At 38.7% G+C, this 17,571-nt stretch overlaps 1 protein-coding gene across 1 annotated transcript; it reads right to left on the reverse strand.

The window, feature by feature from the left end:
- Positions 1-2,287: 2,287 nt before the first annotated feature.
- On the reverse strand, positions 2,288-15,627 carry GRPEL1 (GrpE like 1, mitochondrial). The gene is made up of 4 exons (XM_012552349.3): positions 15,442-15,627; positions 9,161-9,323; positions 8,008-8,089; positions 2,288-3,647 (listed from the first exon to the last, which is right to left on the reverse strand). The coding sequence occupies exons 1-4, from the start codon at positions 15,501-15,503 to the stop codon at positions 3,301-3,303; spliced, it is 654 nt and encodes a 217-aa protein (XP_012407803.1). The 5' UTR covers positions 15,504-15,627; the 3' UTR covers positions 2,288-3,300.
- Positions 15,628-17,571: the final 1,944 nt, after the last annotated feature.

A 17,571-nucleotide genomic window follows, 5' to 3' on the forward strand; every position in this document is an offset into this window, starting at 1 on the left:
GGAACCTTCATTTGAAAACCCCAGAAAGCTCCTTTTGGACAGATTCTTTTTACAGCCTCCAAGTCTGCCTCTGCAGTTGCTCCAAATCCTCCCATAAATTCTCCATGGGGATTCTACCCAACACTAGGAACCTTATAACTTGTAAACCGGTGGTTCTCAAACTTTTGTTTTTTCAGTATCTTTATCCTATTAAAAATTATTGAGGATCTCTCCAAAGCGTTTTTGTTTATCTGGATTCTATTTATAGACATTTACCATATTGGAAATAAAAACCATTTTTGAATTTGTAGACCCTCTAAAAGGGTTTGAGATCCCCAGGATTCTATAGACCATACTTTGAGAACCACTGTGACAATTAACATTGCTCCAGTATAGGTCATCAGGCCTCTTTTTGATGTAAGGTACAGTTGATAATATACCACTGGCTACTTACACTGTATAGTAGCCTTACAAATAAGACCGTATTTTCTCTGGCCACTACCTGTAAGTTTTGGATATACTATCTCAAGTACCCATTAGCCAGGGTGCTTAACTTTAAGCTTTTTTCTGATTTGTTTCAGTTGTAGCTAACTCATGACCCATTTGAGGTTTTCTTGGCATGTTTTACCATATCCTTCTCCAGCTTATTTTACAGATGAGAAACTGAGGCAAACAGGGTTGACTTGCCTAGATCATACAGATGCTAAGTGTCTGAGGCCAGTTATGGACTCCAGAAGATGAGGCTTCCCGATTTTAGGCCTGGCACTTTTCTGAACAGACTGGAGTCAGTTTCTGTCAGTTTCTGAATGCTGAAGCGTATTCACTTCCTATCCTTTTTAGAGCTATCAACCCTTTTTATTTCTCATTTTGTCCACCTGTCCTTGACCCAAGAGGTCAGCCACCTTTTGGAAACTGCTCATATTTAATTTGGAAACTGGGATAAGTGAGGGGGGAAAGGGCAGGAATCCAAGTTGATGCTGCTGATTGATAGAAAAGGAAGTGGGAAAAATTGTCTGAAACAAAACATTTGACCACTTTCTTCTAGCTGTTGTCCAATTCCTCAGCTTCCTTAAAAGACATCTGAGCCTTGGCTTGAAGATCTTCCAATTAGTTCTTTCTGTCAGAGCTCTAAAGGCAAGGAGGTGGCACAATAGGTAACCCTGGGTGTGAAGTCAGAGTCATTTAGTAGCTGCAATCTCCTGTTTTCTTTGAAGAGTACTCCCAAACTTACACATCCAGTCCTCACCTTTCTTGAGCCGATTCCTAAAATGTTCAAGTTATCAGGGAAGAAGAAAATAATAAGCATTAAGTGCCTAGTTGTTGCTGCCCTTCCTGTTGCAGCTGTTTACAGCTAAACTCACCTTGCTCACCAAACTTGCCCCCTTTTCTAACTTTGATTTATTCTATTACCACCCTTTCCTTCAGACTATAAATCTGCCATTTTTAATTTCTCCCATCACCTAATAATCCATGTTTGTTCCTCTAGCTTAGCTTTAGTACTTGACATTACATACTTTCCAGCCCTTTCCCCACCCCCATCCCCCAATACTATTCATTATCCAGATTTGTATCACTGCCCATTTGGATTATTGTAATAGCCTTCTAATTGGTTTCTGTTTTCCACTGGCAAGTCAACAAACAGTCCATCCCTTCATACAGATTCTAAAACATTTTTCTTAATACACCCATCTTTGTCCCTCCCATATAACCTAGAGCCTGGTATTTTAAGTCCATTTTTCTGCTGTTTTATTTGGATTTCATATTGCTCCTCTTCATGTACTCTACTTTCCAGGCAAACTGTTAACCATTCCCCATTTTCATTTTGTCATCTTACTTCTGCACGTATATTCAAGCCGTTCCAATTCCTCCCCCTCAACCCTCTCCAATGCTTAAAACACAAACCCACATCTATGGTTATGCCTATTCTTTGGGACTTAGTTCAAGTCTTTTCTTAAACTTTTCAGCTCAAAGTGTTTTAATGAAATTTTCTTAAATACTTTGGATATTTTCTGTTTACATATTCAAAACAATGCAAGGTAAAACTGTCATGTACCATTAACTCTAAAGGCAAGAATTGTCATTTTTCATCTTCATTGCCTGAGGACCATATAAATAACAGATGCATAGTGTTTGCATAATTCAAGTAAGTGGTATAGCAAATTAAAATGTGTATGTAAAAAAGCTAAAAGTTAAACATGATTTTAGGGCTTTTCGTTTTGAAATGTCAAAGGGGCCAATATAAGGGTCATTACTATTAATACTAGAACATAACCTAACAAATAGAAAATAAATGTCAGAAAATAGGAAATTTAGCACAAATTAGGGCTTTAATCCTTTTAAATAATAAATTCAAACAATGTTTTAAAAAACATACCCAGCACTTGGTTCCTAAACTCTGGGAAAGCAGAGCTTACTAAGGAATGTAAAATTAAATACATTACTTGAAATTACTTCAGACACTGATTTCAACATAATTCTCCCTTTAAACATCAACACTCCAAAAGGATGCAACCAATTTTCCCCCCAAGTTTTGAAGGCTAAATTAAATTACTTAACTGGCAAAATAATAGCTCTAACAATGAAAAGGACTACTAAAAATGGTTTATTACTTAAAGGTCTGAAATGAAATCCAAATATTGGGCAAATTATTAGTGGCAGTTGAATCATATGTAGTACTTAGATACTATTTAAATAACTTCCTTTTGAAGTTCACATAATGGTTCTTAATCAACAACACGGCATACTACCAGTGTATTCCAAGGAAAAGCTAGAAGCCACCAAAACTTGGCAGCAAGATACCAACATATAAACAAGGAACCTAAGTATACTTCTCTCGGAAAGAGTATTAAGAAAATTTGTTGGTTTTATCTAGTCATTTATAAATCTCAAAGAGCTTTTCTCATAACCTTTTCATAGTACAAAAGGAAAAAACAAAACTACAGGATGAGAAACACAGTAAAAAACAACCAACCCCATAAATCTGTCTGGACAGTTACATTAGAATTCCTGGAGACATTTTATTCACTGAACATACCTTTTAAGTAGCCAGGGTTTTTAACAAATAAATCATTATTCAAGATACTATACAAGTACAAGAGTGCCTCAGAGGCTCGGTTTTTAAATATGCAATATTAAAATCAATTTGCAGACCTTCCAAATTCAGTTCATTAAATAATGTAATTTCAAGACTGAGTGAGCTTTCTGTTGAGCCATTGGTTACTTTAAGCCTTCCTTGAAGTGTGGGAAAATGTAAAAAGTGTTTGAAGGAGAAAACATCCATTTAATAGCTGTACGGCATCTAGATGTGGGGAAGTTAGATTGCTACGGTTCTTTAACAACACCCACCAAAGCAGGTCTCAAGGTTCGCCCATGTAGCTTATACCCAACTTTGGTTACTAGTGCAATGGTGCCAGGCTCCTTTCCCTCTACTGGAGTATGGAACAAGGCTTCATGTTCATAGGGATCAAATTTGGCACCAACAGGATTTAGTTTGAGCAAACCATGCTTTGTGAACACTTTTTGAATCTGGACTTCAGTCATAACAAGACCCTCATACAGGTTTTTCAAATGAGGGTTTTCTTCTTTTATTTCATCTTTTGGGACACTTGCTGTTGCCTTTTCCAAAATATCAGCGACTTCTAATAAATCTTTACAGAAACCTTGAATACCTAAAGGGAAAAAAAAATTGTATTTTAAACGTCAACTCAAAATTTTATAATTTTACACAATAATCACAAATTTCACCTACATATGCACATAAGGATAAATTTGTCAGCTAAACATTATCAAAGCGACTTGGTATAGTGGAAAGGAAACAGGACTTGAAAATCAAGCCTCTGCTCTAGAACTGAACAGCTGCATGACTTAAAAAGTCATACATACCACAAGGTCTGCATCTTTTTTCTTTTATACAATGGGTAATTCCCCTTTGTTCCTTCTCCTATCTGAGATACTGTGCTATAGAAATATGAGATGCTAAGTTCTCTAGGCCTAAGTTCCACACCTGTAAAAGAAAAAAAAAAGGGGGGGGGGGGGGATGGGGGAAGACCACAAAAACTAGATGATTGTGAAAGTGCCTCCTAGCACTGATATTCTCTCCATGAGGTAAGATTTGTATAAGTGGAAAAAATACAGGATGAAAAAATTTAAATATGGCCTCAGAACAGGGAGCTCTAGCAAAAACAAATTCTGAAATTCTTCCTCTAACACTCAGATTGGAAAGAGAACAAAAAAGTAATGACAAATACTGTGGACAAACAATTTTATATGCCATTATGATCTGGTTTAGCCATTTTGAAAGTAATTTGAAATAATATCCCCAAATCATGAAACAGATCTTTTATATCTCAAGGAGATCAAAGAAAGAGGAAAAGCTCTTTTTATGTATGGTACTTTAAAAAATGGTAGCAAAGAAGAGTCCATTTATTAAATAATGGTTAAACAAATGATGGCATATGAATGTAATGGAGCACCATATCATTACATGACAAAGTGGATAGTTTTAGAGAAATCTAGGAACCCTTGTATGAAATGATGTCAAACTAAGTGAATAGAACCAGGAGATCAATTTATAACAATAACATTATAAAGAGAAATAACTCTGAGAACCAAGAAGAAGGCTGCTCAATTCATACAAAGGTAAAGGATTCAATAAGAGTACATGCATTTGTGGGCATAGTTTAACATGGGAATCTGTTTTGATTATTAAAAGTTATTTTTCTTTTCATTGAGAGGAAAAGTGGGAACAAAAGACAAGTCACTGAGACAGAAGGAAAATCAATAGTTTTGAAAATTACAGATCAAACTATTATATATTTAAAAAAAAAAAGCAAGCTATATATAAGAGACTTGCAGTTTCAAGTCCTATGTGACGGGAAACTGTCCATGGACAACTAATTCTTAAGAAACTGGAATAGAAAACTACTCAGAACCCCTTCCCCCACACTTCTAGGTGTGATGTGATTGAAAACAAAAGGCACCAACAAGTATTTTTTAAAAAGAAAAACTTTCAAGAAGAGTTTGGAAAACAGGGATCATACCAGATGAAGGAAAAAAATCAGTGCATTTTAATTCCATTAAAGGAATACAATTTTATTCTGAAGTACTGAGTCTTAAAAACGAGAGGCCACATGCAGAGGCAATATAAATGGAAGTTTTTTTAAAAGCTAGAAAATTAAATACTTGCTGAATGCCTACTATAAGTTTTTTTTTTTTTTTTTAAGTTTTATGGTATGGTACCTCCTTTCCTTAAGGAACTTAAATTGAGAACATAAACAGATACAAAATTAAAAATGGAATTTATCATGTAACCATCAAATCACAGATATCTTTCAAGATTTCTTACATGTGATTTCAAAAATAAAATATGTTATCAGGAAAAAGGAAGATAAGGAAACTAGCATTAAGTGTCTAATATATACCAGACACTGTGCTAAGTGTTTTACAAATATCTTCATTTGCGTCTCTGAGCTAAGTGCTGTTATTCCTATTCTACATTTGAAGAACTGAGGTAAACAGAGGTTAAATGACTTGCTCAAACAGAAATTCTCTGAAGCTAAACTCAAGCTTTCAGATCCTAGGCCCAGAGCTCTTGCCACTGTGAACACCTAGCTATTAAAGTGATAAGTGATTAAGTAATGTACTGTAAGTTCTCACCTAAAATAATCATGGATTATTTTTAAACATGTAATAGGGAATGTATTTTTAAAAATGTAGTATATGTATAACAGTTCATTTATATATGTAGCTCCTTCACAAAAATTATCCATTTACCATAGAAAGGAAGGTGACCCAATGTTTACAAAACCTACAGTGGAGCACAAACTGGCAGGTCCTACCAAAATGGAAGGGGCTCAAGTGACTAAGAGGCTCAACTATGCTGGTCATCAAAGGACTAGCCTACCCAAGTCAAGGAAGGCTTATCAATGGAATTCTGAGCATTACAGTGACTTTGAAAGGGTATCCACTCAAGCCAAAGAGGTTGGGCTAAATTTAGACCTTACTTTATAAAATGACTTTTGTACTATTTTTGAGTACATGAATTCAAGAAAAGATGTTGACATTTTCAAACTTATCCTAGCCATAAAAGTGAATCCCTACTGAAATAACCAAATGTCTCTTTTATCAACTTTTAATTTAAATTACTATCTCAAGAATTAAATCTGCCTAGAGGTCACACAAAGTAGCTGAGCTGCTTTCAGAAAAGTAGTTGTAAATGGCAAATGCAATGGTCTGAGCACCTAGGTATTGTGGTTCTAGTCTTCCTGACCTGGGTGAGCTCAGGCTAGTTACTCTTGCCTCCCTTTTTGGGGTATTTCCTCATCTTGTAAAATAACAGGATTAGACCCCATTTCAATGATTCCCTCCAGTTTTAGAACCTATGATTCTAGACTTATCGGTTCCACCAAATTGTATAACAGTGGATTCCAGTTAAAGTGACAGAAGACTGAGGGGCCATCTACAGGCGAATTCTTCTCTTCACTGTTCTACCTGTCTCTTTCTTGCTGAAGGTATCCCTCTCCTCCATGACTTTGCTCTATAAACCATGTGTTTGTTCTCTTACACATCTTCAATGTCTTTTCTCAAATGAGTCATTCTCAGCTTAAAAACAATTGTACTTCTGACTAACTTCTTTCCATTTCTTCCTTGTTCTTCATAGGGAATAAGCATTGGGTGAGTATTTGCTGCGTGTGAAGCAATGTGCCAAGCACTTTACTGATACTTCTAAACCTATACGACTTTCAATCACTCCACTCCATTCCTAACCCGTCATCCTTGCTGCTCTGCCCTCCCTTATGCAAAGTTTCTAATTAATCCAATTCTGCCCTTCCTTTTCTTCAAATTTTTCCTGTTCATCTCCAAACTTCCAGGCCCACCTGCTCCCTGCTCCTACACTCCCTTCTGGAGGAAGCCCCACAGCCAAGCTGACTGGGCTCTTTACAAGTTTGTTGTCTATCTTCAAATGCTCCCTCTGGGTTCTATGGTGACCTTTCCCTCCATGCTAATTCTCCATCTCCTCCAATGGATTGGCACCACAGTCATCCCCCTTCTCTAATTTTCCAGTTTACTTTATCCTTTGGCTCCTGTCTTGTCATCAAACACACCCTCGTCTATCCCATCTCTTGACTCTGCTGTCATCAATGCTTCCTTCTTTGGATACATTAAGCTTAAAAATCATTTCCATAAAACCTATCACTCTTAATTATAAATAATTCCAGAGTAATACAATAATATGAGTAGCACTACAGGCATGCATTATTTCCTTGGGATGTTCTAAGCTGTAAATACTAATTTTATATTTTTCTTAAAGTTTAAATAATATTATAAAGAAAATTCTAAGACTACAAAAAAATAAAGGAAACAAGATTTTATATTTGCTTAATCTTACTATGTTTGTAAAAACATGCAATCTCTTTTCTCTAATGCATAAACTTTAAAATATATTGCATCCCTCCTGGTTTCTAGCAGTTGTACTTAGCAGCTCTGCACTATATTTGTTTAATAACAATGATGAGAAGTACACTAATCCACCACAGCAATACTAACACAAACCCATGTGTTTTCTTGGGTATTTATGTATACTTTTCCAAAGGGGTTAAGTGATATGGCAAGTAAGCAGAATTAGGATTGAATCCAGGTTTTCGGCTTGTAAATCTAATTTAACATTTAGACATAAGTATTTCAAAATTATGCTTCAAGTGTCAGATTAATTTTGTTGTGTATTTCATTTGACTATAATAACTTCTATGTACATTGCTATCCTCCTTGGAATTATCTGAACCCCTCTCTCCTCCCAACTCAATCTAGACACATCCCAGGGAGTGGCCTTATTTGTTGCCTTTCCCCTTCCCCATTCTGTTCAATGCTGCACATTCTTCCCTTGGGCATCCATTTATTTTCTTCCATAAAAAAAAAAAAAAAAAAAAAAAAAAAAAAAAAAAAGGGTAGCATTTCTATGGAAAATGTTTTATGACCAGTGCACTTTTGTGAATAAAAGTGATAATTTTTGTGATTTAGAGGATCACTTACCATATAATTTTGCCTCTTCTACCAATTTCTGGCTCCGCCGCCTCAAGTTCTCTGTATCTGCTAAGGCTCTCTTGTACTTCTCCTAAGACAAAGATTAAAGACAGATTACTACCTTTATTATCTGCTCTTTTATAGTAAATTAGTACAGAACAACATCCTAAACGATAAAGCACTTTTAATATTGCTACCGCCGATCCTTCTTTATTAAAAATCAACACAATCAGGGGAAAGGATGAAAAATAAGCAGGAATGAAAAGCAAAAGCCCACTAAATGAAGTACTCACACTCTTTAACCAACAAACAATATTATTCCAGGAAGATTACAACATTCCAAATTTTCTACTCAAAGTACTGGTAGAACAACTCATGATGCAAGTGAACATTAAATTTAATTTTCAAATCCTTTTTATGTATGATGCCAAGGACTTAGGAAAGCTCATCTGAATCTATCCTATTCCTATGGATAATGTCCATTATCTATGATAATATTATTTTTACTCAACATACTTGGATCCACAGAACTTTGGTTCTGAAAAGGAACTTAAATGCCACCTACTTCAATTCCTTGATTTTATAAATGGAGAAACTGAAAGGTTCAGACTTGTTCAATATTATAGAGCAGGGGTCCTCAAACTTTTTAAATAGGGGGCCAGTTTACTGTCCCTCAGACTGTTGGAGGGCAGGACTATAGTAAAACAAGAACTTTGTTTTGTGGGCTTTAAATAAAGAAACTTCATAGCCCTAGGTGAGGGGGATAATTGTCCTCGGATGCTGTATCTGGCCTGTGGGCCATAGTTTGAGGACCCCTGTTATAGAGCAACAAACAAATGTATAGATCCTAGACCTCCAAAAGATTTTTTAAAAAAAAATTTTGTTACTTGGAAATTGACAAACACCAAATATAAAAATTTCCATAATAACAAAAGAAATTAAACCTTATTACATATATACTTTAGAAGTATATTTTCAATTAAACAAATTAGTTCTTAGCTGTCTTCCTTGTGTTTGTCTTTAAACCCGTTTCTGATCTGTGCATTTAAAAAAAATATTCTATTAATGTTTTTCTTCTTCTTTTTTTTTTTTTTTGGGGGGGGGAGATAGTAGGATTGAGATTGAGAATCCAACAGTTTATATCACCTCACTCATATCTTACCAATGTTTCTTTTAGCTGTTCTTCTAATTTGACCTTCTCTTCAGTTAGTGTCTTCTCTGTAGAGGCACTGTCTGTCTTCTGTTCATTTTGACTAGAATCATCTTCTAAGTTCTGGCCATTATTTTTCTGTTTTGTTGCTGTACAGAGCAGTCTAGAAGAGGTCCTGAAAAAAAAATATCAATGTTAATTATTATTTGCCACTTAAAAAAAATAAAAAGAAAGAGGATGTTTAAAATTCTCTCATGTTAATTATTTGCCAGAAACATGAGAGAGAATAGTCAACTCAAGTTAAATATAATAAACTCTTGATTATAGAAAATGATACAATTAAACTTGTAAATTTAGTCTAAAAAGTACAATGCCTTTGTTAAGCTGTGTCCTCCTCTTTGTGACCCCATTTGGGGTTTTCTTGGCAAAGATATAGGAATGGTTTGCCTTTTCCTTCTCCAACTCATTTTTTAGACAAGGAAATTGAGGCAAACAGGGTTAAGTGACTTGGGTAGGGTCACACAGGTATTTTAAGTATCTGAGGTCATATCTGAACTCAGGATGACTCGTCATCCTGACTCCAGGCCTGCTACTCTATCCACTGTGCCACCTAACTGCTTGAAAATACATAATGTTCATAAATAAATGACCATAAAACTGGCTAGTACAACTATTGACACAAAATATTAATATGCTAATTATACTAATGGGCAACTTAATCCATGATCTTTCCAAATGTCTTCTTTAAACATGACAATATAACTCAAGGGGTAAGAGAGGTATTCAAGATCAGATAGCCCAATTGTCTCACACTAAAAAAAGCTACTTAGTAGCTACAGAGATAGGCTTAGAATCTAAATCTACTGCCTACTGGTCCAGAGCTTAAACTGCATTCAATAATACAAAGGGTCATCATGTTATTAGTAGAAAGAGGCCTGGAAAACATAAGTCCCTCCTCTAACACATGATGGCTTTCTGATCCTAGGAAAGTCACTGGCTATTCAAGCAACATCTTAAGAATATGTTAAGTTGGAAAGACGACTTAGTTAACAGGATTGCTTCACCCAGATTTTCCCCAAAGGAATAAAATCAGCATGGGTGTTCATAAAAGATGATGAGAGATTCACTGTACCTTTCCTCCTCCTCCTCTTCATTTGGTAAATTCTTAGTCTGATATGCTTTGTGTCCTTTGTATCTCTCCTCCTTTCCATGGACACTGCAAACATCCTAATGTAGGTACTCACTCCTTCCCCCATCCCTGAGCGATTCTAACCATGATTCTCCCTAATCCAATTCATTCTCTACTCTACCATCAAATGAGCTTTCTAAAGTGCAAATCTGACCAAGTCATACCCTATTCAATAAAGCCCAAGGGCTCCCTTTAGCCCTTAGGATCAAATTTGAAATCCTGTTGGATTCACAAAGCCCTGCAAAATATTGCCAGTCTTGTAACAGCTTATTAACAACCTTCAAGACTACTTTTTAATTCGGTGACACTGGCCTCCTTACTTTTCTTCATGTAAGGCACTCCATTCCCCCCCCCCTTTTTTGGATAGTAACTTTTTCCTCAAATACAAGGAAAGATAATTTTCAACTTCCATCAATATAGGTAGAGTATAAATTAAGCAGAGCTCTTTGAATGTTAGAGGATTTTGTATTTGATATTTGAGATAAGGATCCACTGGAGTTTGGGGAAGGGAAGGAGAGATAGCAGAGGGGAGAAATTAGCATGTGTGTCAGTGCATGTGCTTTGGGTAAATTTGCACTTTGGATAAACCACTTTGGTACCTGAGTAGAGAATGGTTAAAGACCTATAGGGAATAGTCCAAGCATAAGGAAATAATGACCTAACTCAGGGTAATGTCTTTATCTGGCAATCATATTTGAGAAATGTTAGAAATGAGAAAGCGGTTTGATAAAAATTGCTGGGAAAATTGGAAACTAATATGGCAGAAACTAGGCATTGATCCATACTTAACGCCGTACACAAAGATAAGGTCAAAATGGGTTCATGACCTAGGCATAAAGAATGAAATTATTAATAAATTAGAGGAACATAGGATAGTTTACCTCTCAGACCTGTGGAAGGGGAAGGTCTTTATGACCAAAGCAGAACTAGAGATCATTACTGATCACAAAATAGAAAATTTCGATTATACCAAACTGAAAAGTTTTTGTACAAACAAAACTAATGCAGACAAGATTAGAAGGGAAGCAATAAACTGGGAAAATATTTTTACAGTCAAAGGTTCTGATAAAGGCCTCATTTCCAAAATATATAGAGAATTAACTCTAATTTATAAAAAATCAAGCCATTCTCCAATTGAAAAATGGTCAAAGGATATGAACAGACAATTCTCAGATGAAGAAATTGAAACTATTTCTAGTCACATGAAAAGATGCTCCAAGTCATTATTAATCAGAGAAATGCAAATTAAGACAACTCTAAGATACCACTACACACCTGTCAGATTGGCTAAGATGACAGGAAAAAATAATGATGATTGTTGGAGGGATGCGGGAAAACTGGGACATTGATGCATTGTTGGTGGAGTTGTGAACGGGTCCAACCATTTTGGAGAGTAGTTTGGAACTATGCTCAAAAAGTTATCAAACTGTGCATACCCTTTGATCCAGCAGTGTTACTACTGGGATTATATCCCAAAGAGATTATAAAGAGGGAAAGGGATCTGTATGTGCACGAATGTTTGTGGCAGCCCTTTTGTAGTGGCTAGAAACTGGAAACTGAATGGATGTCCATCAGTTGGAGAATGGCTGAATAAATTGTGGTATATGAAAATTATGGAATATTACTGTTCTGTAAGAAATGACCAACAGGATGATTTCAGAAAGGCCTGGAGAGACTTACGAACTGATGCTGAGTGAAATGAGCAGGACCAGGAGATCATTATATACTTCAACAACAATACTAGATGATGACCAGTTCTGATGGATCAGGCCATCCTCAGCAACGAGATCAACCAAATCATTTCTAATGGAGCAGTAATGAACTGAGCTAGCTATGCCCAGAAAAATAACTCTGGGAGATGACTAAAAACCATTACATTGAATTCCCAATCCCTATATTTATGCACACCTGCATTTTTGATTTCCTTCACAAGCTAATTGTACAATAATTCAGAGTCTGATTCTTTTTGTACAGCAAAATAATGTTTTGGTCATGTATACTTATTGTGTATCTAAGTTATATTTTAATATATTTAACATCTACTGGTCATCCTGCCATCTGGGGGGGGGGGTAAGAGGTGAAAAATTGGAACAAGAGGTTTGGCAATTGTTAATGCTGTAAAGTTACCCATGTATAAATCCTGTAAATAAAAGGCTATTAAATTTAAAAAAAAAAAAAAAAAAAGAAATGAGAAAGCGATGGATCTTGTCAAGAGATTGGACATAGGGGAAAAGAGGTATGAGAGAAAAAGAGACCAGCAATCAGGAGTTGGAAATAAATCTAGGATTCAAGCCTGGGTAAAGGGGGTGCCTTCAATAGTAATAGGGAAGTGAAGACGGAAAAGTTTAAGTGGAAAAATAATGAATTAGTTTTAGAAATAGACATTTAGGCTGAATTTGAGATATGTGAAGATGTGAAACCAGAGGTCAGAAAGCTTACTTTTAATGAGTCCTAGTCATAACTTCACAAGAGCATTTCATTACATTTTGGGGAAGCTCAAAATTAAAAAACAATCAAAAACCACAAAGTCTATATATTAGTTAAAAGAAATTTACACCCCATAACTTCTACTTATTTGTTGAAATTTACCCTTCTGGGACAAGCAATTTATTCTCTTCCATTTGAAGAGCCAGATGTTACTCCATTTTTAAAGATAATTTAAGGGAATCACTGGCAGAAACAAAATAAGAAACTGTGGTATAAAGACTTAAAATTCAGAGCTCTTAATGGTTGAAACAGAGAAGGAAAATTACAGTAAAAGTTTGTCCACAAAAATTTCCCAGTGATTTTCCCCAATGGCTTCCTAGCTCAACCCATGAGTCACCTGCTGAAAAAGACCTTTTCATTCAAGCATTAATACTTTTATTACTGTATTTTTCGAATGAAATCGGTCATTACATATTCAACACTATTTATGGATGTGGAGGGTGGCTTTGTAAAGTTTTAGTCTGGATAAAGAACTGAACCACATAGTGATAAATGCCAAGAGTGGCTTTTAATTCTTTTCATTCCCCTATAGTAGCACTGAACAAGAAAAGTATTTAATAAATAACTATTGATTTGAATAATCCTTTCCTGGGTTGAATAATAGGTCTTCAGTAATTGTCGATTTGGCCAGATATCCTCTAACTAATCCAACTCTGGGAGATAAACAACTTTTAGCAAGGAGAGACAGAGAAGGTCAGGGTGCTTGCCCTTATGACCCTTGGACTGTGGGTTTCTAATGCATTTTTAACTGTTACTAGATGTAAATGCTTCTTCTAATACAAAATCCTTATGTCCTTGACTTACCAATGTGAAGGTGAGCACAGATCAGCATTTTCACAACGCCCTTAAAAAGGTCCTTCCCTCCTCCCTTTAGTGAACACAATGAAAATAACAAAAAACTCAGCACTATAATAAAGTGTTGAGGACAGTTTCATTTGCACCAGAGAATCTCTATCAGCCTCAGATGCTTTGAAAATACCATTTAATCCTCAAATGTATTTTTAAAAAGTTAAATTATGTTCAGCTTACATATGTATTTACTCTTACCAGATTTAGTCTGTAGGGGACAGAACCATTTTTAGTGATTTCTTTATCTTATCAAGAAACTAGCTCTCTATGCCCAGAAAAATAACTCTGGGAGATGACTAAAAACCATTACATTAAATTCCCAATCCCTATATTTATGCACACATGCATTTTTGATTTCCTTCACAAGCTAATTGTACAATAATTCAGAGCCTGATTCTTTTTGTACAGCAAAATAATGTTTTGGTCATGTATACTTATTGTGTATCTAAGTTATATTTTAATATATTTAACATCTACTGGTCATCTTGCCATCTAGGGGAGGGGTTGGGGGGGGGGTAAGAGGTGAAAAATTGGAACAAGAGGTTTGGCAATTGTTAATGCTGTAAAGTTACCCATGTATATATCCTGTAAATAAAAGGCTATTAAATAAAAAAAAAAAAAGAAACTAGCTCTCTGCAGAGTAAAATGCTTTAGAATGTTGAAGCCACCAGGAGGCTTGAAGTACTTGGGAGCAAAGACTGTTTTTTTTTTTTTAAATCTTCACACAGAATTAAATTCAGAGGTGACCTAGAACTTTCCAGTAAACCTTAACTCTTTTCAACAGAGAGATGAGGGTGATCCTGGGTTCTCATTACACTTTATTACTCTACTGGACAGGAAGCTGCACAAAGGCAAGAGTGAAGTCTTAGAACTTAGCAGTTATTGGGGAAATTCCTATTTCACAACACCCCCGTCACATCAGAATTTAAGTCCTTTAACCCCGAGATGATTTCATTTTTATATCCCCACCACCTATTCGTTCAATTAACCACGTGAGCTCCTCTGAGCCAGTTATAGTCGACCCGACATTTATTATTAAATACCGACTATATTAAGACAAAAGAGCTTCAAAAAGCTTACGGTCACACGGGGGGAGGAGGCGAACACAGGGCGCACAGCTAAAGCTCGCATAACCTTTGCCAAGTGCTTTCCTCACAGTCTGACACATTTTGCGGAGTAGGGAAGCCAAGCCCCAGAGGTTTCTAGCCCAAGATCGCGCGGTAGCGCCGACCACGGGGCTCCCCTCTTTCCAAAGGCGGGTGCTAGCTCCACTACGTCCCCGAGGCTGCCGCCTCAGGGTCACCTGCGCGCTCCGCCCGAGTCCGAGACGCCTGTGCTTTTCTCAGTCAGAACCCCAGGTTCAGAGGAGGGAGCGTGAGACCCCGTCGGTGGAGAAGGGATCAGACGTGAAGGGGAGGGAGAGACCCGGGGAGTGTGGATCTAGGCTGGAGGAATAAAGGAGGGGGGGGGGGGGGGGAAGAGGACTAAGGAAGAACCTGGAAAGCGAGAGAAAGAGGAGGTTCTAGGGAACCCAAACCCCGGGAGCGGAGCCGGTGCCGACGCTGGCAGAAGAGACGGCACCTGGGCCGACCCGGAACCTCTTTCCGCCCAGAAGCCCCCTCACGGTCCCCGCAGGCCCGCGGTGGCCCCCCGCCCCTTCCCGCTCCCTCCGGGGCTGTTTGTCTCCAGCGGCGGCGCGCGGCGGGCCGGTGACGGAAGACCAGGACCCCGTCCTCCCCTTCAGTAGAGAAGCCTGCCAGCCTCTTACCGGAGCGAGAGGGCGATCGCCGGGAGAGTCCGTCGCACCAAACCCGAACACTGGGCCGCCATGGCCACCCTCTCAACCCCGACTTGCCCCCGATGCTGCGTATACGCAACGGCACGCACGTTCTCATCTGACGGGTCTCGTCCTACCGCGAGACGGACGCTCAACGACTCGGGCCCACTGCCAGAGTCCTAACCAATCGGCGTTTGTGGTTGCCTTAATTGACAGAAGTTATTTCCCCAATCCTCGTAGCATAGGGGCGGAGCTTCCCGAATGGGGGCGTGGCCTGACGAAGGAAAGCGAGAATCTTCTCAGTCATTCCCCACCTCCTCATAGTTAGGCGGAGAAAGGGGGTAAAGGTGAGGGGAGGCGGGGAGAAGAGCTTCCGGGTCGGGGCGGAAGCGAAGCGAGAACCAATGGAGGGAAAGTTTGGGGAGAGAAAGGTAACGCCCGGCTAACCCCGCGTGAAGGTTCGCGGCGGAACAGATAAGCGAGCGTCCTTGCCGGAAGGCCCTTCTTTGTACGGAAAGTGCCGCTGGGAACACACCCCCCCCCACTCCTGTTCCTGGGCGGCCCGCCGCTCGGGCCTGCTTGTGAAAGAGGAAGGGCTGGTGCTACGGGGCTTTAAACTTGCCCAGGAGCTCAGAGCTGGGGACTGTCCGAGCCAAGGACCCGCCGATGGCCCTTCGTTTCTCAGCGGCCCGATACGTGGGCACGCACAAGTCACGCCGAGAAGAGGCCTACATTCCCCAGGGCCTCGGGAGGAAGGGCGGCCGCGGCCGGGAGAACGGGGACGGGCTGCAGGGGAGGGGCGGGCGGGGAAGGCCCCTCTGCAAATAAAGACTCGGAGCAAGTGCGTGAGTCGAGGTCATTGACCAATGGGATGCAGAAGCCAGAGGAGGGCGTTAGGGGATTGGGAAACCCGCGCGGTTTCCCAATCCCCTAACGCCCTCCTTCCTTCCTTCCTCTTTTCTTTCTTTCCTTCCTTCCTTCCTTCCTTCCTTCCTTCCTTCCTTCCTTCCTTCCTTCCTTCCTTCCTTCCTTCCTTCCTTCCTTCCTTCCTTCCTTCCTTCCTCTTTTCTTTCTTTCTTCCTTCCTTCCTTCCTTCCTTCCTTCCTTCCTTCCTTCCTTCCTTCCTTCCTTCCTTCCTTCCTTCCTCCCTCCCTCCCTCCCTCCCTCCCTCCCTTCCTCCCTTCCTCCCTCCCTTCCTATTTCTTTCCTCTTTCTTTCCTTCTTCCTTCCTCTTTTCCTTCCTTCCTCCCTAACTTTCTCCCTTCCTTCCTTCCTTCCTTTTCTTTTCTTTTCTTTTCTTTTCTTTTCTTTCTTCTTTCCTTCCTTCCTTCCTTCCTTCCTTCCTAACTTCCTTCCTAACTTCCTTCCTAACTTCCTTCCTTCCCAACTTCCTTCCTTCCTTCCTAACTTCCTTCCTTCTTTCCTTCTTCCTTCCTCTTTTCCTTTCTTCCTTCCTCTTTTCCTTCCTTCTTTCCTTCCTTCCTCTTTTCCTTCCTTCCTTCTTTCCTTCCTTCCTCTTTTGCTTCCTTCCTTCCTCTTTTCCTTCTTTCCTTCCTTCCTTTTTTCTTTCCTTCCTTCCTTTTTTCCTTCTTCCTTCCTTCTTTCCTTCCTCCCTCCCTCCCTCCCTCATTCCCTTACATGTAAAAGGACTCACATCTGAGTTTAAAGAGTACGGAGGCCATCTTATCTCCTGTTGTTCCATTATGGGGCCAGACATCTAAATATAGATTTACAATTCTATTTTGGATTCAGTCCTACAAAGGCAGATAGTTGAAATGTATTACTCAAAACTGAATGGATACCCATCAATTGGAGAATGGCTGAATAAATTGTGGTATATGAATGTTATGGAATGTTATTATTCTGTAAGAAACGATCAGCAGGATGATTTCAGAGAAGCCTGGAGAGACTTACATGAACTGATGCTGAGTGACATGAGCAAAATATACAAAACTATATGTGGACATGGCTCTCTTCAATAATGAGATGATTCAAACCAGTTCCAGTTGTTCTGTGATGAAGAGAGACATCTACACCCAGAGTGAGGACTGTAGGAACTGAGTGTGGACCACAACATTTTTCCCTCTTTCTGTTGTTTGCTTGTATTTTGTTTTCTTTCTC

This window comes from Sarcophilus harrisii, chromosome 6 (assembly GCF_902635505.1).
Source record: "Sarcophilus harrisii chromosome 6, mSarHar1.11, whole genome shotgun sequence".
NCBI classification, from domain to species: domain Eukaryota; kingdom Metazoa; phylum Chordata; class Mammalia; order Dasyuromorphia; family Dasyuridae; genus Sarcophilus; species Sarcophilus harrisii.